This window comes from Pomacea canaliculata, linkage group LG11 (genome assembly GCF_003073045.1).
Source record: "Pomacea canaliculata isolate SZHN2017 linkage group LG11, ASM307304v1, whole genome shotgun sequence".
Classification (NCBI taxonomy): Eukaryota; Metazoa; Mollusca; class Gastropoda; order Architaenioglossa; family Ampullariidae; genus Pomacea; species Pomacea canaliculata.
The window spans coordinates 14,279,531-14,300,654 of NC_037600.1; the positions used below are offsets into that span (position 1 = coordinate 14,279,531).

Consider the following 21,124-nt stretch of genomic DNA (forward strand, 5'->3'; position numbering starts at 1 on the left):
CTGAATGAAATTAGGCCATCACTGTTGAATATAAATATTGGGAGTCATCATTTTGAACTTTTGAACATGGTGCTGGGTGTGGTGGAGAGTTGATGCCCTAAAAACAAAGCAATGCAAACCAAACTTTTAAAACTTAACAGAGAATGGCTTTTTGAAAATTGTGTGTAAATTCTCGGAGAATCGGAAATGAAAATGATATTTCTTCAAGACTTACAGAATCACCTGATGTAAATATCTCCTCCTCACTGTTTTGGCTGCTTCTAGCCTTTGAAAAAAACTGGAGGGTAGATAGTGGAAGGAACTCTTATAGGGCTGGTATTGCTCAGGGGAGGCTACTGGTTAGTGGGACCTTAACATCTATTGCTAGAGAAGGAGTCTGACAGTGTCAATGACAGTAAAACTCTCATGGTTTTGTCTTCAAGAAAGATAATTTACTTAAAAAATTTCATTTCTTTCACAGTTTGGAAATCTGTTTCTGCAGCCTCAGCAGTGGAGTCCCCAGCAGAGAGTCGCAATTATTTCGAGTCTGTGCGACCCTCGTGGGCCTTCAGTACTTGCCCAACGGAGAATGAGTGTGAGAATGGACACGACACGTGTGACCGCAAGACGCAGGACTGTTACGATACTTTCACCTCCTTCCGATGCGAGTGCAAACGAGGCTACATAAAGAACGCTGGGTAAGATCAGAACTGAAGCAAGTTGGATGTCTCCTTCCCCTTCACATTGACCCCATGCACCTCACTAGGACCAAACACTGGCTTTTATTGTGTTGGAAGAAAAAAGGGTGATAATTCACATAGGTGACTGCCATATAAAAACCTCACTGCTTTTGACAATGTTTTATTTTGCTGCCCAATTCTTTGATTTGAAATATTCTGCAGGAGGTGACCTAATGGGAAGGATGACTCTGTGAAAAGCTTTATACTGGTTCATAAAAATGTAGCTAAAGAATAAAATGTTTATCACCCTAAAACCAAGTAAACTGTTGAACAAAAGCTAAGGTCCACTCCTTCAGCTAAGTTTTAAACCTTTAAATTTAATGCAAGGTACTGATCTTTGGGTTGTTGGCTTTTTTCCCTCTTTGTTGAAAGATTTTATAACTGAGCAACTAAACATCTGATGAAGCAGTGTACTTCTACAAAGAAAATTTTAAAAGCTATAGTAATTTGTTGCTGCAGTAGAATAAAAGTTTTAAAAAAATGGCAAATGTCTGCTTTTGTTAGTCCTCAGATTAGCATGCATTCTTTATTTAGCCACAGATAGAGATAATTTCCAACATAGGACAAAGAACTTATAACCCATCCTGATTTCATACCACAAAATTTAAGAGTTATGTGGCTTGGGTTAAATAAGAATTTGCTGCTCACTTTCTTCCCAACAAGCTTTGCACAAATACTATGGTTTCAAGTAATTGTGATTCATTTTAGTGGCAGATGTGAACCAGTGTGCCATCAAGGCTTGTGTACACGGCTCCTGTGTTCAACCAGACGTGTGCCAGTGCCACTTTGGCTGGGTGGGGGATAACTGCTCAGTTGAGTGTCAGTGCAATAAACACAGCAACTGTCGTAGTGTCACTGAGACCACTGACTGTGTCAAGTGTGAGAACAACACTATGGTGGGTGGCCAATCTATTGTGGTTATAATAACTTCTGTCACACAAGATAATGGGGGTGTTTTGAAGAATGTGGAGATAAATAATTTCATGCTTATAAGCTAGAAATTTATCAATTTTCTTTTTTCTTTTTCAAAATTTGCTTTATATTGCTGTCTGTCTGAATATATGACTGCAGCAATTTAGCCGTCTTCTCTATGCAACAGGGGAACCAGTGTCAGGATTGCAAGCCTAATTTTGTGGGAGATCCACAGAGTGGCGAGCCCTGTATTCCTTGCCGGCAGTTCTGTAACAACCATACAGATATTTGTGTCAGCAAAGATGTCCATGATGTGTCAAAGCTTATTTCAAATGACAGAATGAATGTGAGTTTTCCACGCATACTTTTTCTTTCCTCTAGCTTTAGGAGCTTACAGTCTCATCCGCAAAGTCATTCTTGATGTATATTTTATTCTTCTTTGGTCCTCTTCAACTTTCCTCATAGTTAAATGAGTAAATAACAATCATTGACCGGTGTAACTAACATAGGTGATCTGTATCAGCAGCAAAAGTTGACTAGTATGACTCATATATAACTGACTTGTCAAAGTAGCAAAAGTTAACTAGCATGACAAGTACAAATAACTCGTCTCAAATTTTGAAGGGGACTGACATATAGTAGAGGAGTGTTTGTGGAGGCTGTGGATGTGTTTGTTAAAGTAAACTTAAGGCATGTCTGTTGGAAACATCAATTTGCTCTAGCCTCGACATATGGTACCCTGGGAGGAGTACTACAGGGGAGATAAACCTAAGCGGGGACCATACAAGGAGGAAGCCATATGCGTCAAGTGCGAGCACAACACAGAAGGCGAGCAGTGTGAAAAGTGCACAGATGGTCACTTCCGTAAACAGGGCGAGCCCAAGACTCAGCGTTGTCTGCCGTAAGTCCTCAGCTTTCACTTTCCTTTTTTTCTTTCTTGATCATGCTGTGGTTGTTAGATTTAGTTTTGTGATTTCAGGGGGTTGAGTTGAGTTTCTTGGGCTGGAAAATTTTTGATAATCATGGAATTTTTTTTTATAATCTGGAAAGGTCTTGGAATTTAGGTAGACCAGCACAGTTTATACATATTTTCTCTAAATACAAAAAGTAACTAAGAAAATCCATTCACCCACCCTGCATCCACCCCTTCAAAACAAAATCGACAATCTCCAAATAAACTTTTACATAAAGTGTGGAGTTCTTTGTATAGAAAAACTAGATAAAAGGAAGCATATGGTTTTGCTTGATTGCCTTTTGTGTGTGTGTGTGCACATGCAGATATGCATGTGTTGGCATGGACAGGGGTTAATGGTTGACTTATAGCCACATGGTCAGAAAATGAAATAAAACTCAATAATAACATGTAGGTGCCAGTGCAATGGACATAGCAACACATGCAACAAAGACACCGGTGAGAACTGTGTTTGCCAGAACAACACCGAGACAAACTGTGAACCCAAGGAGGGACTGGAGTGCTGGCAGCTGCAGGTTGGTGCCACTTTATTTATTTCACAACCAGCAGCATCCAAGACAAGTATGGCTTGATTGCCTCCCACCCCAAAAAAAAAAAACAAACCCTCTAAAGAATAAAATAAAATGCAATGTAACACTTTTATTTTTGTTCCAAGGGGCATGCAGCTCAGTTGGCTTGTTTACTTCTTGCACAGATCAGCACAAACCAGTCACACAGTCATCATCCATGGTTTCAATCATTTATGTTGGGAATTATACAGCCTGATTATAGAATTTGTTTTCTTTTCCTCAGTGCTCGCAGTGTAAGGAATATTTCCTGGGCACGCCAACCAAGGGCCATCAGTGTTACAGACAGATGCAGGTGGACCTGGAGTACTGCCTTGACCCCGTGTCACAGACAGATTGTCTACACAACCCCGGTGCTTTGCTTCCAGGCCGTACAGTCTTTTATGCTGTACAACCCAAGTACCTCAATGTTGACATACGCATCACTATTGATGTTACAGAAGGAGGTAAAATAGAGAGAAGATGGTATCAGGGAGGGTTTCTTTACTGCTCGTTTATATTCTATAAAGTTGTCCTTTTTGTCCTGATATAGTCACTAACAGTGAAGACCACCTACAAAAACCAACCTGTATGCCATATTTCTTGGTCGCTTAAATTGTCAGATATAGAAATGGACATCTTAAAATTTTTTTAACAAATATTAAAGAAATAAATTTGCATCTAGATCAAATGCAGATTTTGATGTGTTCTTCTTCGACCATGAGGACATGTGAAATATAGACGGTCATGTTTGTATATTGTTTTAAAAGCAGTGCATGTCTGTAATGCTTGCAGGGTCTGATGTGTTCTTTTCCAATCGCGAGGACATGTTCCAAGTGGTAGTGGACAGTTCAACGGGCATTCACTATGTCAAAGTGGATCCCCAGTTCAGCAACATTGACATTGACAGCTTGCCTCCAGTCAGTGCCAACCAGCGCCACCGCCGCAGCGCTACGGTCACTGCCAATGGCTACAACTTTCAGCACATAACGGCCAGCAGCCTCAACACCTACATCACCATCAGTGAAGTGAACACAATCCTGGTTGTGAGGAATGTACAGTTTCGGCTGGTAATCACCCTGCCGGAGCAAGACCACAACCTGCGTGTGTCACGCTTTTACATCATCATCCAGAGTCGAGGGGACTATGAGAGGCAGCAGGATAAAACCTTCGGGATCTTGTACTTCCGACAGGACCAGCCTCACATTGACTTGTTTGTGTTCTTCTCGGTCTTCTTTTCGTGCTTCTTCCTCTTCCTGGCCCTGTGTGTCATGCTGTGGAAGATGAAGCAAGCCTTCGACGCCCGAAGATCACGCCAACTTCGAGAGCGGGAGATGGAGTGCATGGCTTCACGACCCTTTGCCAAAGTGTTGGTGCTGATTGAACCTGAGGATGGGTGTGGTGGTGGCGGCGATGACAGTGGGGGAGTGGAAGTCATAGGAACTGGTTTTACTGGCGGAGGGGGAGGGCTGAATCTGAGCTTGATGGGCACAGGGGGCGGACCCATATTCATGCCGACATTCCACAGTCGGCGAGGACGTCTGTCGCGCCCAGCCTTGAGGCTGTACCATCCCATGGAACTGTCCCCAACACACGTCTTGCCGCTGCGCACACAGCATTTGAGTGTGGTGCCCATCGCTGTGGAGCCCACAGATGATGGAGTGGCAGCAGTTGGCACGGTGCTGTTTCAGCTGCCCGGTGCTTCACAGGCACCGTGCCAGCTGTGCATGGGCTCCACTCTCACGATGCGCATATCCCAACCACAGACAGCTCATAAGCCTCAGCAGCGTCGCCAGGCAAATGCTTCTGCTTGTTGACCTGTCATTCATGTAGCTAAAAGTGTAGTCCACATTTTTCGTAATTAGGAGGAGAAAAAGCCCACTTTGTTGATTCCTGAAAGCTAGGAGACAGCCAGAATGGGGTTCCCTTGATGTGGTGCAGAGGTCTGACACTTTTTTAAGGGGTACTTAACAGAGGATGCTTTTGGTGAATACACTATTTTGGGTCAGTGCTGACACTTGGTGATCATTGCAAAATTTGTGTGTAACTGTGTCTGATGTGTTGCTGGCATTTGACAGACCAAGTGGCAAGAATTCAGGCCTTGACTCTTGGCAGGCGTTGCAGCCTCTGCCCAAATAAACCTAGTCAATGCACATACCTCATATGCCTGCACACGCTGACATGCAGATGGCTACGGAAGAAATGCTGTTCTGCTTATAGTGGTTTCCTTCACCTCTGCTGGAGATGCCATTCAACTTAGACATCCATTGTTCTAAATGCACAGGCCAACAGTCAGAACGTATGCAAAGAGAAGGAGCTTTGTTCCCCCCTCCTCCATGGGTAGGAGCAAGGGTGCTTTTTATTTGCACTACTTTCTTTTGCAACTCTTTACATGTGTGTTGATAACTTTTAGTACCTGTGGACATGCCAAGTATGTAGCAGTAAGAAATACATGAGGCAAAATAGTCGTTTGGCTCATGCCTTTGGTTGCAGACTTGTTCACAGCTAGTTTAGCTTGCAGTGAATCAAAAGAAGCAGACGTTTGTGAGCAAAGTATAAACAGAATCATTCTTCCTGACTGTTAGCTTCTCATCCCCATACTCACCAGTTTGCTGACGGATGGGAACAATGTATTGACAGAAGGGGAAAACAAAAGAGGAGAAACTAGTAGACCCTAGTTGTTTCTACTTCAGCAAAAGATAATACACGTCGGCAGGCACCTCTGTCCAGGCCGACAAGAAGTTAAGTTTTGATACATCAGCTGTGCACATAAACAAGAAGGCTACGCTGTTGTTGAGATAAGATTTGTGGGGGTGAGGGTGGGTTTTTCAACCATTTGTAAGTGCTACATGGTATGTGTCGAGCAGGTTGGTGTCAAATTTTGGAAAGTACAAGAAATAATTCATCGGCAAGGACAACTTGGAGGAAGATATAAAAGTGGTTAGGAAGCCGAACATGAGAGAAGACATGTTGTAAGCCTGATTTGAAGGCCTGAGAAAAGATCTGATGTGGATGTTGTGGGTGTGCTGAAGCAGGTGGAGAACTGCTAAGGCAGATGACAGGAGCCCTGTGCTCAAAACCTGCTCTGGTGGCTCTTAGGCACTGCCTTAGTCTGCTTGGCTGATGACTTTGTGTTCCTGGGCACAGTGGAATAATCTTGGTATTCTTGTCATAATTTTGCCTCAAATTGTGTTCATTCTTTATTGTGGAATTTTTGAAGTTGAGTGTCGCGAGATTATTCAAAAAAAACAAACAAAATGTCATTCATCAGTGTGTCTGTGATAAGGGCTCACAAAATCATGCTCACATTTGCTCCTGCTCTCCCCCTTTTTTTTAGGTTATATTTACTGACAGAAATCCAGTGAAAATCTGTCTCCCAGATTCTTTCTTTCTCACTCTCCGCATCATAACATGAATACATGCATGTACACACACACACGCACACATTTGGTCACTCGCTCTCGCGCCCACATGCCCTTGGCAACGTGTTTGCGACTTTAAAAGCTTGACTGTGGATCACACCTGTTGCAGTCTAACACTCACTTTCAGGCATTTGGAAACATAATAAGTCCAGCATATCATTTTACTAATTCATTCTTCTGGTCACTCATCATATTCTCAAGCTATCTGGTTGCTGCCTCATGAAGCATTTGGGTTGTTCATTTCATAGTTTAATGAGCAAGAAATTTGTGAAGTCACTTGTAGGCCAGTTTGTGGAAGTTGTGTTGAAATAACTTTATGTATATGAAATTATTAATGAAATTATATGCTAAAAATTTTTAGATACTCTCAAATGTGTTAAATGAATACATTACAACCTACCTTTTTGATACCTTTAGAACTACTTGCTTTTCACTCACACCACCATTTTTAGAAAGGTTAGTATTTGTTCTTCGTGATATTTTTAAAGCATTATTCATTTTTAATTTTGGCTTCTGTGGTATTTGAACTCATAACTAGAGACAGAACAAATATATGTTCATACTTTTTTTTTGTGAATTGAATTTAGACTTTCACTATGGAATATAATCATTGAGATATTTCTCTCACTCTTTTTTTTAAGAATTTGATCAATCACCATCATGAAGCATGCAATACTGATTTTTTTGGTTTTTGTTTTTGTTTACATTTTATGAGGGAAGTAGGTGGGAAGTATTTTTAACAGCCTTTATTGCAGAAAAATATAAGGAAAGGGGGTTTTGAAGGGTACTAGAGGACCCCCGGTTCCTTGAAAGTCTGTGCAGGCATAATGGCATAATTGTGTTTTGCATCGCTGTTGGAAAGTCTCTGAGTTTGATTACCTGAAGCATGCCTTATTGCTTGCCTCTTCAAAAGAACTTTTTGAGCATGGCATATAGTCCTGTGCTGCTGTTGCAAGGCCCCTCTCCAGCTGAAGTTATAAAATTAACAAGTTCAGCTATCATTGCCATCACGTCCTATTATTAGCAAGTAATACAATGGTTACCATAGAATTGTTATCAGCATTACATTGTCATGTTCAGGTACTGGATGTTATTGCTGTCATCATGATTTACAATCTCCTTTTTTTAAAAAAAATTTTCACCAGCAGATGGTTTTTTTTTTTTTTCGTTCAGTGCAGGAAACAGGTGCTGTTGAACCATTATTTTATTCAAGTGTTAATATGTATACATAAAGGTAAATACATGATTTAGATACCTGATACCTGGTCAGGCACTCATCCCAGTTGTGAACAAACCCTAGAATTAGTTTGGAGTTGACAGGGTGGTGTGCACAAGATAGGTCCCACTCACAGCCTACAAATGCAGAAGGCATACAGATGTGTGCTAAAAGCTCCAAGTAAGTGCTAATATCCTGTTTCTTGAGTGCAAAGATTTAGTTTTTCTCCTTGCAGAATAATCCTATCGCTGTAGTGAAGGACATGCTTTTCAGCGGAATAGTTTGTGAACAGTGACGCTAGCAGGAACTGCCTTATGGCTGTGGTTCTTTGCATAAGCGCTAGACTTTTAAATTCACAGTTGAATGTTGCTTTCAAAAGCTTCAGATCGTGGCATGTTGAATTAGATATTGAGTTATGCATTCAAAATGCCAATATGATGGTGCAATGAAACACCTGAATTTGTAATGAACAAATGTGTTGGGCATAATGTGTTAGTGCTCCTTAAATAGCTTTCGTCTTGATGGACAAAACATAACAAAATGATAATGCTGCATTTATTTGACCAAATATCTGTTGAACATGGACACCTTCCACCTTCTGACTAAACGTTAGCAAACTGACCTCCATTCAGTGCTAGTTACAAAATTATTTTTAGCACTACATCACCTTGACCATTGTGTTACTGCTAACATAGGTGTAAATAAATGTCTCATCACTAAGATCACAACTTTGTTTTCATGGCAATGATTCACACACACACAAAAAACAGATTTGTTCTTGTAGAAAGGAGAAATATGTGTCGGAGTGTAGTCAGGTTATTGGTGGACATTTGTGTTACATTTCATTTTAGACGAGCACCATCTGCTTGGTTTGTTTTGACATCTCTTTAGTTAAATAAGATATTTATCCCAAAGAGCATTTTGTGTGTGCTGGCACGCACTCTCATACACACTCGTGGATAAAGTGTTTTTTTTAGGTATGCATAGACAAACAAGAAGGAAAGAGGACTATAATGGTGTGAAGCCAATCAGAAGCTTGACTAGGCATCTAGGTAAGATGTTGCACAGGACACTAGTGATATCATATATAACATAGGTGTGATGGTGGTTGGGAGAGCAATGATACAAGAGAAAGAAGAGGCAGGTTTTAAGGGTTTTCAAATACTGTTGTGCAAAGATAGTGTTGCTATCGTCTGTGAAGTTGCTGCTTTGAGGGTGTGTAATTGTGGTGGGATGTTGAATGTTTGTCTAGTCACTATACATGCAGAGCATGGTAGCAGATATTGACTGTGTGTGCAAGTCATGCTCAGAATGAGCCACTTATTGACAGCAGTGTGTGTTTGATATTTGAGAGTAGCTGTGGGCATTATCATACTTATGTACAGGGCAACAAGTTTTTTTTTGGAAGTTCTGCACTGTGTACTTTTTGCAGAACACAATCTGCATTTTTCTTTTGAAAACTGACCTAAAATTCATTTTTGTGCCTTTGTGTGGTCCATTTTGAGTTGTGTAGTGTTTCATTTCACTCAAGGTGTATCTCATAGAAGTATCAAAGATAGGTAACTCTAGCCCTTGATTATGAACCTCTGCCCTTGAAGATATATTAATGTGCAACAGAGACAAGTTGCAGTGTTTTTGTGATTTCCTTGGTCAAGACTATCTTAATAATAAAATTTTTATTGGGTGAATGCAAGTGTAATAACATAGATGTGGAGGAATAAACTGAAGGAGGGCGCATCAAATACAGGTTCTTAGAGATCTGCATTAGCTATAAAAACTTGGCATTAAATTATCCCTCATATACTGTATTTATCTCTTTGAAGAACTTGAGAACCGCTGTTATCATCTTGAGCCACCTTTGTTAGAGAGAGGACAGAGTCATTTGAGGAGTGAGCACTTTTTACTCAGTCCTCCTTCCTGATGTTTCAACCGGTCTTTTCTTTCCCATGAAATACCAAAAGCTTTGACTCACTATCCTCAGACTTACTGTTATTTATCTCTTGTTTCAACTGGGCCTACCTACTTAAATTCTGATAATTATGTGAGAATTTTTTCGGTTTGATAATAATGAGGGAAGGCAGACCAAAGCTTGTTCTTATAGACTGCACCACGGATTAACATACAGCCTGTACATTCTTTCTTTTTGAAGGATTTAGTCATGGCTTGAAGAAAGCCTTGAAAAGCATTATTAGTAAATCAAAGGCCTGCCATGAAGTGGAGAGTTGGTGCTGGAAAAAAGTCAATCTTCCTTTTCTGGTTTCTTTTTTTAATGAGCCGGTCAGCACACCTGGCAGGTAGTAATCTGGCTCTCATTGTATGTCCGTGCTTTGTTTGGTCTTTAGATATCACTCTTCATGTGCACAGTGGTGGTTCCATTTGTACCATGTTCATGTTTCATATCATCAAATGCAATTCAAATGTATCAAGTATTTGTGCTGGTCATGAATGTTTTTTGTAGAAGTATGTGTGGAGAAATGTGTTAGCACACCTGGGTGTTAATCTACCCAAGTGCAGATGTCCCATGCCATATCTGCAGAAAGAAGGTAGAAAAAAGTCTTGTTGACAGCTGATGTACATATCGTGTTTGAGAACGCTTATGACAGTCAAGCCATGCATTCTGACAGGCGATTTGATGAGGGCAAAAGTATTATATGTGTACCCCTGCTGGTGGTCGAATGTAATTCATTTGTGTGAAACAGATTTTGTGTGTGATTCAATTGTATATATGTAATGTTTTATATGAGGGGTATCGCACTGTTGTGTTGCAGCAAACTAATGGTTATAGCAATGATGAGCTTTTACATCATGTGCATACCGATGCAGGTTTTTGTTTTGTGGGTGGGTATGTGAGTGGGTGAGAGCCTTAAGAACACTTTGATCCTCTGCTCATTGAATGATTGCTTTGCTGTGCTGTACTGGAGAGTAGTCCAACATTGGCTTTGCCTTTCTTCTTTCTCTTCTAGATGTCCGTTTATAATTGCTGGCTTATTATCAATAGAACCCTCTTAAGTTCGCTGTAAAATACAAGTGCAGTCCGGACTGGCCTAATAATTTACAGGCCACCAATTTGTTTTCAAACGCAGTCACTTTTTCTCTGATAAAACATGACAAGATTATGGAAAATTGCAGAGTGCAATAACCTGTTTGTCATAAGAGCAGTAATAGTATTGTCTCCATTAGATGGGGCATGTTGGCATCTTTATTGAAGTTGTATTTGTGCAAACAATTTGTAAGCAGACAAGATGGCTACTGAATAGCATGGTTCCGAGGATCTGCAACCCTTGCTATCAGCCTTTTCTCAACAATGCCTTGGCATTGATGCATCTGGGCATTCTTTTTTTTTTTTCCTTCCTAGGCGACCTTATTGAGGGAAAAAGTCATCATCCTGTTCATCTATTGTTGACAGCACAGCTCATTATAAAACTCTTGGTAGCTGTGTAGAGCATCGGAGAAGATGCAAGTCGTTTTTCTGCTACAATGTTTGATGCATACCTGCCAGTCAATGTTGAGACAGATGTGTGTTGAGAGGACAGGGTCAGAAGTGTTATAATCAAACATTGCTAGTTTCTTAGGATGGGGAGGAAAAGATTTCACCCTTTTTTGTGAAATTGTCTATGATTGCCCACATTGGAATGGGTTTTATTTACTGCAGAAGTGCAAGAGGTTGGGAAAGCCATTATGTATCATTAAAAACAGCATGCTCATGCATTCTGTCTTGTTCTTGGCTGCTGACGACGTTCATTCTTTCTTTTTTTTTGTTCTTTTTTTTAAAGTAATGGGAGCTGTATAATCTGTCCTTCACAGTTTTTATTTATTGTTTCTTTGAAGGCAGTTTCTAAGTTGCTCTTGGAAGCTTCTATTCATGGTACTTACCTTGCACCCAAAGCCTACCACTGTCTTGCTGTGATTGCACTTTTATTTGTGAAGTTACTACGCAGCATGTGAACCACGCAGGCCATTGGAGCACATCTCTCTCCCAAATTGATGCTTACACGTAACACAGACAACAGCATTAACAGACAGCTTTATTCTGCTGTTCAAAAAAAAAAAAAAAGCAATGTTTGTGACAGCTTGCATGGGATGCCCACGTTTGGGCAAAGAAGACAAAATGCTGAAGGTACTTGTAGCTTGAGAAATGGAGACAGCAACAGTTGGTGGCACAACATGGACCAAACATGAACATGAACATACCACCAGCATTTTTTTACCCTGTGAGGAACAAGGGCTGGAGGAGAATGAATGTGAATACGTCATTGAGAAGAACTGCAGTTTTCTCTGCAATGTTTATACAGGGCAAAGGTCAGGCAGTCAATGAAGAAATGGATGTAAATGCAACACATTTTTTAAAAATGCAGTAGTGCTCCTCAAAGAAATGAGCAAATCACATTTATAAAGGTTTAATACTGAGGCAGTGTCAAGACATTAAAAAAATTTAAAACCATTTAAGCTCAAATAAAAACATAACGACTTACAAGACTTGTAAACATCTGCATGGCTGCCAACATTAGCTGCAAGAGGATTAATCTTGGGTTCCTGTGACATAACACAGACTACAACATGGTAAACTGGGACATGCAAGTCTGCAGCAACAATTTTAAGTGCTTGCTGAGCCTTTATAGAAGAAAAAAATAGATACATTTACCATTTTGTGATAAGAGCGATGTCTGCCAGCTGAGAGATGTTTTTGTTCCCTGCTGGTTAAACATAAAAGTGCTGCTGTTTGCAAAAACAATTTTGAGGTCAGATAATAGGAATGATACAAGAACTGCATCACAGGCATGCAAGAATCACCTTAAAATATCCTCTTTTCATTCAGAGTATCTCCGTTGAAGAACTATACCTAGAGCATGGTAATTTTTACACAAAGTTAATGAAGATAAGTTGTACGTTTAAATTTCATGAGAAATTTGTGATTTCTAGCAATGAACAACCACCCCCTCACCCCCAAAAAGAACCCACCAGTAATTCTTTCTAATGCATAATCTAGTGAGCAAAAGATGCATGTGTGAGCGGAAAAAAAAGTTGTCACAGATGAGCGAGAAAAACGTTGACATGCCTTGGCAAATGAACTAAGACAAACTGGATTGTCTTTGTCCGTCGTGACATTATGCCTTGGGGAAAAGCATCGTGCAGCACCACATCGCCTGCCACAGTCTAAATGGTCCACTGACTGGCCTGCTGGCAATGAACCACAGGGGGAGCCTTTACATGTTAAAGCTTCAAGTTCACTCTCTTGCTCTTTCACTCACTCACTTGCACAGCGTAATGCACACAATAATTTTCAATTCCAACACAACCTATGTAGTTATGACTTCTTGTGCAGTCTCTAGCCATCCAGTAGCATTGTCTACGTTCACAGACCCAGAGGAGGTCATCCAGTTAAAATTTGCACCACGGACCCGTACGAAGCAGTTGCTCTGTATTTAGCAGCATCACTGTCACCTCGGTCGTATTTTTTCATATTGATATCTGTGTCCTTTTTCTAGGTATTCCCCTTCCACAACATCAAATGTCTGTTGCTTGATGTAATGAAACTGTTCGAGCACAAAAGTATAAAACTCATTCTCCATTTTCCAGATGGGTGACTCATGAATTTTATCAATGGTTCCCTGTAGTGGTGGAGACTTTTTCAGTGTCCTGCGCAGATGGGATTTTCTGCCTAAAATCAGTTAAAAGAAAATCAAAATGAGGGTTAGAATGAACAGTAAGTACTGAGTAATATTTTGTTTGTTGCCATTTTTTGACAAATGTGAAAAATTACGATCAATATGCAATCAATGCTGGTGACTCACTGCAGCTTCATTGGGATATGCTGTGATATTTATAAATCATCAGCTGTCATAACCCCCGCCCCACTTTTTTTGTATACAATTAGGGGCAAATATTAGGAAAAAAAAAAATTAGAGAAAGAAGGGAGGCAATCAGCATTTATGAGTCAAACATGTCTCGGCACCATCGCTGGCTGCTCACCGTTGTTGAACATTTGTGTGGCATCCTTAAAGAATCGCGGGAGAGTTGCTTCCAGCACAGCAATGAAATCACCCAGTTCTTCCGTCACACCCACAAGCAGGTAGTGGAGCAGAACATTCTGCTTGGCTTGTTCCAGAGCCCAACGGCTGCCTGGCACCCTGAGGATGATGATGGATTTCTATAGAACTATCCTATCTGACCAACAAGCTTTCCATGCTAATGGCAAACATGCTCCTGATCACCATCAACCACAATAAGTTTGTATCCCAGGGAATGATGAAGAACAGCGAAGACAGTGGCAAGAAATTAAAGTGTAAAGAAAGTAAATCCAAATAGTAAATCTTAAACAAAATTATATATCTGTGAAAAAGCAGTTTTATCACAAACACAACATATATTACCAGCACTCCATAGCATGCCCACAGAAGAAGGGAATTTGAAGCCAAAGATTTTCTGGATCACAATCTTCTCCATTTCTCTCAACACATTGGTCAAAAGTCTGCAAAAAGAAATCAGGTCTGACGAGTTAAAATGTAGGGTGGATCTAAAAGGAGACCAAGTAGGGTAAGGTTGGTTACATGTGAACGGACAGAACCTTTGTCTCCTCACCTGACAAGGCAAAACAATAGAAACACCAATAGCTTGTAGGATTAATAATAATAAAGTTAATTTATATAACACTTTACACCACCATCAAAGGCGGGCTCAAACTGCTTTACAAAAAAAAAAAAAACCAACCATACAAAAACCCCACAGACATAATAATAAACGCTGATTTCAAAACGAGATTATTGCATGTTCACACAAATAATGCCATCAGTACATATGCAGTCTGCGGACTTGCCACTGCATGAAATCTTTGGTAAGTCGATAAAGTTCTGATTTTAAAAAAGTAGCTGAGAGTACGATGTTTTTCTTTTATGGAAGCCCAACTGTCAATTTTTGGTGGAGGCTAAACTTTTGTACACAGAAATATTGAGACAGAACGAAAAATATGTGAGCAATCAAAATGTAACTTGAACAGACATCAATGCCTTTATGAAAGACGGAGCCCAGTAACACAACAAAAACCCAGCTGTCCGCTTGCTTCACTTTTTATTTATTTATTTATTTATTTTTTTTTTTGTATTATCCACTGGTTTGGCAAAATTCTTATTCTTGAACTTCAACTCATCTAATTCTTGCATCTTGGCCTGTTACATGTCTACCCCTGTTAAAAACCATAGAAAGGGCGGGGCAGTGGAAAGGGACCTACATGAGCAATTACAATAAGACCAGTCTACTACAAACAAGCCTAACTTGGATTTGGAGGACAGGTGTGTCAGAAGAAGCATGTAGATTCTGTTTCGCGTGTGAAACCTTCCCACCACTAACACAACGCCGCATCAACCAACCTACACAGCTATTTGGAGACAACCCCTACACCTCCCTAATCCTCCCTTCGGTTGGCTGGTCAGATACTCATCTCTCTGTCCTGGTGATAGTTTCCCACATGACAGCACGCAAGGCAAGAGTGGTGGCGGTGGTGGTGGGGTAATGATGTCAAATGACTCGCGAGATCATCTAGACCGTTGTGATGGAGGTGACGCCCATCTCCCACCCCCACCTTCCATGACGGCTGTCCGCCTGTCATCGAGATCTTGATTCCGAGGTTTGGTAACAATGCCGGTTGGTGTTCTTCTAAACCACGCCCGACGCTCGTCACATTAAATGGCCGCTTGCCGGCGATGTAGTTCCAGAACACACCTGGCATTCGTCGGAGTTGCCGCCTCTATTGCTCTTTTCCTTCAAAGCTGTCTTTTTGTCGTGCTGGCACTGCTGATATCTCCACTTGAACTGCTCCACTCTCGTGCAGCCTGCATGTGAGACAAGTGAAGGTGGCCGCGGCATCTGGTGGGTGGCCCGGTGGAGAGGTGGTAGCACGACGGTCACTAATCACGAATACTGCGAAGAATGTAAGCAGTTGGAACACACACACTGGACGTGACAAACCGGGTGGCTATCAGAGCAGTCTCTCTTCAGAGTTTTGTTTAAATCTTCTCCCTCCTTCATTAACAGTTCCAGATGACCGGAAGTGACCCACTCACCTCTTTGTTGCCCGCCTTTCGCCTCTTCATGTAAGGTCGGAAGTCGTCGCCGTAGCGAAGGAAATAGTAGTAGGAGACCAGGCGGTCCAAGGGGTCTCGTATCAGGTTGATGTAGATTGGTGTCTTCTGGACCCCAAACCTGAAAAAAATGCACAAAGCACTCTGTATCAATGAAAGGAGCAGGAACAAACTATTATCTTCCAAGGGACGACAAACCTGATGACACAAAAGATAACTCTCTCTATATATATCAATATAAAACGAACAATTGATATGCTTCAAAATAATAAACAATAAAAATAATACCTGGCGAGGTATATAGTGTTTGAATATTAGGTACAGCCAATGAAGGTACGGACAGGTTTAACAGCTAAGTACATCTAACACCACCTAATTGAAGGTTTGATCACTAGGTACAGCTAATGGCAGTAGATAAGTTCGATCACTAAGTATAGCTAATGGCAGCAGATAAGTTCGATCACTAAGTATAGCTAATGGCAGTAGATAAGTTCGATCACTAAGTATAGCTAATGGCAGTAGATAAGTTCGATCACTAAGTATAGCTAATGGCAGCAGATAAGTTCGATCACTAAGTACAGCTAATGGCGGTACAGACACTGCACCAACAGATTTGACTACGACGTGCTGATGGATATAACAACCGTTCGTGAGGAGGTATACCCGCGCAGATTGAAAAAAAGAAGAATGAAATCTTCAAATATGCGATGCTCGGAGGTCAAGTACTGGCCTTTGCCATGTAGCAGACCCACTGGAATCTTCCATTCCTAGTTAGCGTGACCTCGACCCAGAGCAGCAAAACAGTTCTTCCTCATCCATCCTTTCCTCCCTCTCTCCCCCCTTCTCACTCCCCACACGGAGCCTGATGCCTCTTCTCTCTCCAGCGGTCCCTATTTCCTGGGCGAGCAAGCAGGGAATTTTTCACTGGGTTGTTACTGCCAACATAACAGCCTTTAATGACAGTCCGCTCACCTGAACATCAATCACGTTTAACGCAAAACATTTCTCAGCCCCTCCCTTCCCCACACCCACTGCTCTCCTCCCACAACAGCATTCTCTTTCGATCGGTCCCCACCCCTCCACCCCGCGACCCCATGCTGCCGTGGCGTCACACTCCACCACAGAGCCGAGAGCCCGCGTGCACTGTGACCTCTGAAAGCCAGCGGAACTGAGTCCTACTCACGATGCCTCATCAACAGGCCGAGGCGTTGTTTGTGTTGGTCCAGGCCAGTGCTGTCTAGGCTGAGGAGTGGAAGGCACGTGCACACTAACCCCTTTCATACCCGTATGATGCAGGGTACTCTCCTTCCCCACCCCCCACTCCCACCCAGCTGTGACTACCTGACTCCGTCAAAGATTGGTGACGTAAGGCCCTCGCAAAAAAACAACAAAACAATTTGCTCCGAGATGGATAAGCGAGGACACACTCTCACCCGACTCTCCTACAATCGTACAGCCACAGGTCTACATTTCAAAAATATGTTGAGATCCTCCACTGCTCCTTTCTTCATACAGGACAAGATTACTTTATCTTGTTTATGACGAGGTGTGTTGTGGTGTCCTTATTGTCTTGCATGTTGTTGTGAGCGGGCATGCAAGATGAAGAGAAGTGAAAATGTGTTTTCCGGTTTAGCAAGCGCATAGAGCTTCATTTAAAACAGTTGTGGAGGAGAATGTGCGCTCTATCAATCTTGGTAACACGTGTGGAGGGTTTCACGCGCTGCTCGTTCTCGTCTATGGTGCATGGGAACACGGACCTGCTGTGTCTGGCAGACACCTGAGATCTCGTCAAACGTGATAATTCGTCTGTCGCGGCTCCGGGATCACACGAGAGCACCTGCTCACCCTCCCCTCGCGAGCCCCCCTTGCACCATACCCGCCACCCCCAACACACACACACCCGACATACACACCCCCAACACACACCCACCCGACACAGGACCTATCCGGCACCTCCAGCCTGGCAAGGTGTAGCGCGGCTGATCAAAGACTACCTTTATGATCTGCTTCAAAGGATGACGCCGCTTGTCTCCAGGCACAAACAGCATCCCCCACCAGCAACGACAGCCGATTACTGGGAGCCGAGTCTGATAACAAAATGTTTCTTTTTTTTTTCGCGACAGGTCATCTAATCATCTACGATACCGACCAAAAAAAAAAAAAAAAAAAGCAAAATATTCAATCATATGTGCGTATTCTGGCACACCTCGTACAATTTATACACCACCATGAAGGGAAACAGTTCTCCTCCCCACTCCAATCAAAATAAATGCGCGAGGAAGAATAACTTCTCCCCAGAAGTAAGTAGGACGTTCCAATCCTCCTGGCGCTTACGATCATTTCATCCTCGAATAAACACGACCCGACAACAAGTACACTAAATTTAACTGGCATTATTTTTTTCTTCCTTCGTTTTTGAGCACACCACACGAGGCGAGTGCTGATCTCTGTTGTAGCTCCTCGAAGGGTTGTAGCCTTGGCAACGTAAGAGTATTTCGATATATTTTTCAAGTCACGTGATGACCGTTAGAATACAGGCGGACTGCAATCCCCGAAGGTCCTTGTAACCACAAATATGACCAGACATGTGACTCTGAATATTTTTGGATAAAACTGTCGTGTAAAAAAAAAAAAAAAAAAAAAAAGAGAGACTAAGAATAGTTACAAAGTCTGTGTCGGTGTAGTGTGTGTCTGATTAAGAAGGTCCTTGAGATGGCCGTCCAAAATAAGGGAATTCGAGAACCCACACATTTGGGGTAGGAGGACAAGAAACTTGTCTGTCAACTCAGTCGACCATCTCTGTGAACACGCCATTTGATCATGCCAAACTTTCCTGTGAACAAATAATTTGATCATGCCAAACTTTCCTGTGAACAAATAATTTGATCATCCCAAACTTTCCTGTGAACAAATAATTTGATCATGCCAAACTTTTCTGTGAACAAACTGCCTGATCGTGTCAATCGTTTTCGTATACCACTGCAAGAAGGATAAGCAAGAAGTTTCAGTCTTTATTCACGCTTCATCTACAGCAACCCTTCGTCTATACTATACGTAGTTTTTTTTTTTTTTTTTTTAAACATTCATTCCTTATTTTTGTTACTTTCTTTCATTCCCCCTTTTTTTATTTTCTTTCACTTTCTGTCCGACGCCAGCATAATTCGACAGTTCCATGCACGCTTTTCTTTTTTTTTTTTTTTAAAAAGGGGCAAAGTTGCTAACCATGTAATCTGCCGACATGAAAAGACACAGGACAGAGCAAACCCTTTAAGCAGCTAACCAGGCTGAACGAGTTGGATCCAATGAAAAAACACTTGGTATAGCGAGCATGCCACTTTTTTAAGCTTGATAATCTTCTTTCATTTCGTATTAGGCGATTTTCTTACCCCATCTCCATCGTCATAAAAAGCTTGTAGTTTTTATACGAGTGATTCAACTCTTCTCCTCTCCCTCAACATCCCCCAGCCTCCATTTGCCACAAAGCTCTCCGAGGTCAGAGTGCGCTGCCATTTCACCCTGGCCAGTCCTCGGAACACAAGCTGCGATCAATTTTCAAACATCCTGGATCTCTTTCAGACTTATTGTGATTTTATGACCGGCCCACCCGGATGCTTCATGTTTTCCTGATGAAAATTGTAGCTGTTATTTGACATTAGGGTACTGTTAGTGATCACGTGGTGCGTGAGTCAGGGAGAGACTCAAGAGGAAAGAGAGAGAGAAAAAAAGGAACTGAAGAAGAGCAGAAAGTGCGCACGAGGGAAAGTGTGGGTAGTGGGTGGGTGGCTGAGTGAATGAGAAAGATGGAAATCCGATTTTCTGAATTCACTTTTCCCCCGTTACCCGTAAAATAAGGCCGGTAGTTATTCATAAAATGTCTTGAGAAGGAAAGAGAGAGAAAAAAACCGCCACTGAGCCTTCGGTTCAAATACGTTGCACGTCACCAAAGCTGGCGACTGCACGGTTATCTCCCCCAACCCCACCCCTACCCCTCGTTCATTAATGGAGCCCACTGAGTCATGTCCTCTCCTACCCAATCAAGGAAGCTAATAGGATTTGCGTCCAGTCTGTCCTATCAGGATGCGATCGGGAAGTGGGACAACCGCCGGGTGCAGTCGCCAAGGTGTTGTACGCCGCTGCTGGTGACGTCCCTTGGCCGTGCGGAGTTAGCGCCCTTGCCTCGGACTCTGTGCGTTGTCCGGCATTGGTGGGGGACCTCTGGGTGGTAGTAACCACAGCAACTATCTCATCCTGCTGATTGCTGGACCACTCTCCTCCTCACCTTCCTCGTCCGCTACCCAGCATGGCCATTGTATTTACAAAATAATAATAATGGGGAAAAAATTCATGAGAAGCCAACGGTCAGACGATGTCGAGGCGTCAAGGCGCTTGGTTACAGATGAATATGTCACGGCTCTTAGCACCCGCGGACACGTGTGTCAAGTCACTTAGCATGTGTTAAAGCACTTTCCACTGTTTTCGGAGACAACTTGAAAAGATTCTTCTTCCTATTACCTAGCTGTTCTCTCTTATAGCATCCATTTTTTAGAACAAACCTTTGACACGCAATTTCCATAATTTTCTATCGAGTGTTCGTGAAAAATTTCCTAGAAGCAAACTATTCTGTCAAATTCTGTTCACACACACAAACATATATATATATACACACACACGACCATAAATGTACAGAAATAAAAGTTGTTCACATCGGCGGAAACCATTAAGTCAAAAATAATCCCAAAGTTTACAATAAGACTAGGTGCTAAATAAACAATAAGCTTACTGTCAAATGAAGGCAGAATCAAAATAAGTTCAGAAGTATCCTCCATCCTCCCAAAAAATAAATAAGGTTAGAATCTAAATAACTCTGAAGTCAAAACTAAACTGAGAAGCAAGCAACATCTACTTTATTTATATCATAGTCAATACTAGTAAGTAATACAACTCCATTAAATAAGCTCAGTTCTCCATAAGACGATTTCGCTCTGACTTATCTTCTAAGCACGTTGAGTTATTTCCAAACTTTCTCTTCCAGCTTCCACGCCCCCACAACTGTACTTCCATCTCTCTATTCCTCCAGCCTACGCCCCGCTTTGCAACCTTTTTCGTGTAAGCAAAGTTCATATCCAAATGTAAGCAAAGGTCACACATGATATTTCTTTTCATGTCTTATTGTGCGATTCCATCAATGTACCCGTGTGTGTGTCTTTCCTACCTGGTGGCGGCGGCGCATTCGATTCCTGTACATTAAAAAAAAAAAAATTC

At 41.8% G+C, this 21,124-nt stretch overlaps 2 protein-coding genes across 2 annotated transcripts in view; one reads left to right on the forward strand and one right to left on the reverse strand.

Moving 5' to 3' along the window:
* Window positions 1-11,495, forward strand: part of LOC112574684 (multiple epidermal growth factor-like domains protein 8) — a 28,656-nt gene extending 17,161 nt beyond the window's left edge. The window contains 8 exon segments of the mRNA XM_025255911.1: window positions 482-677; window positions 1,428-1,458; window positions 1,460-1,615; window positions 1,819-1,977; window positions 2,354-2,532; window positions 2,999-3,119; window positions 3,397-3,616; window positions 3,945-11,495. Coding sequence (XP_025111696.1) covers window positions 482-677; window positions 1,428-1,458; window positions 1,460-1,615; window positions 1,819-1,977; window positions 2,354-2,532; window positions 2,999-3,119; window positions 3,397-3,616; window positions 3,945-4,966 — 2,084 coding nt within the window. The 3' untranslated portion in view covers window positions 4,967-11,495.
* A 300-nt stretch (window positions 11,496-11,795) lies between these two features.
* The window catches only part of LOC112574686 (heparan sulfate 2-O-sulfotransferase 1-like), a 71,968-nt gene continuing 62,639 nt past the window's right edge, over window positions 11,796-21,124 (reverse strand). The window contains exons 5-8 of the mRNA XM_025255915.1: window positions 15,845-15,983; window positions 14,159-14,256; window positions 13,758-13,915; window positions 11,796-13,446 (exon numbers count right to left, since the gene is read on the reverse strand). Coding sequence (XP_025111700.1) covers window positions 13,226-13,446; window positions 13,758-13,915; window positions 14,159-14,256; window positions 15,845-15,983 — 616 coding nt within the window. The 3' untranslated portion in view covers window positions 11,796-13,225. The remainder of the gene's footprint in view (window positions 13,447-13,757; window positions 13,916-14,158; window positions 14,257-15,844; window positions 15,984-21,124) is intronic.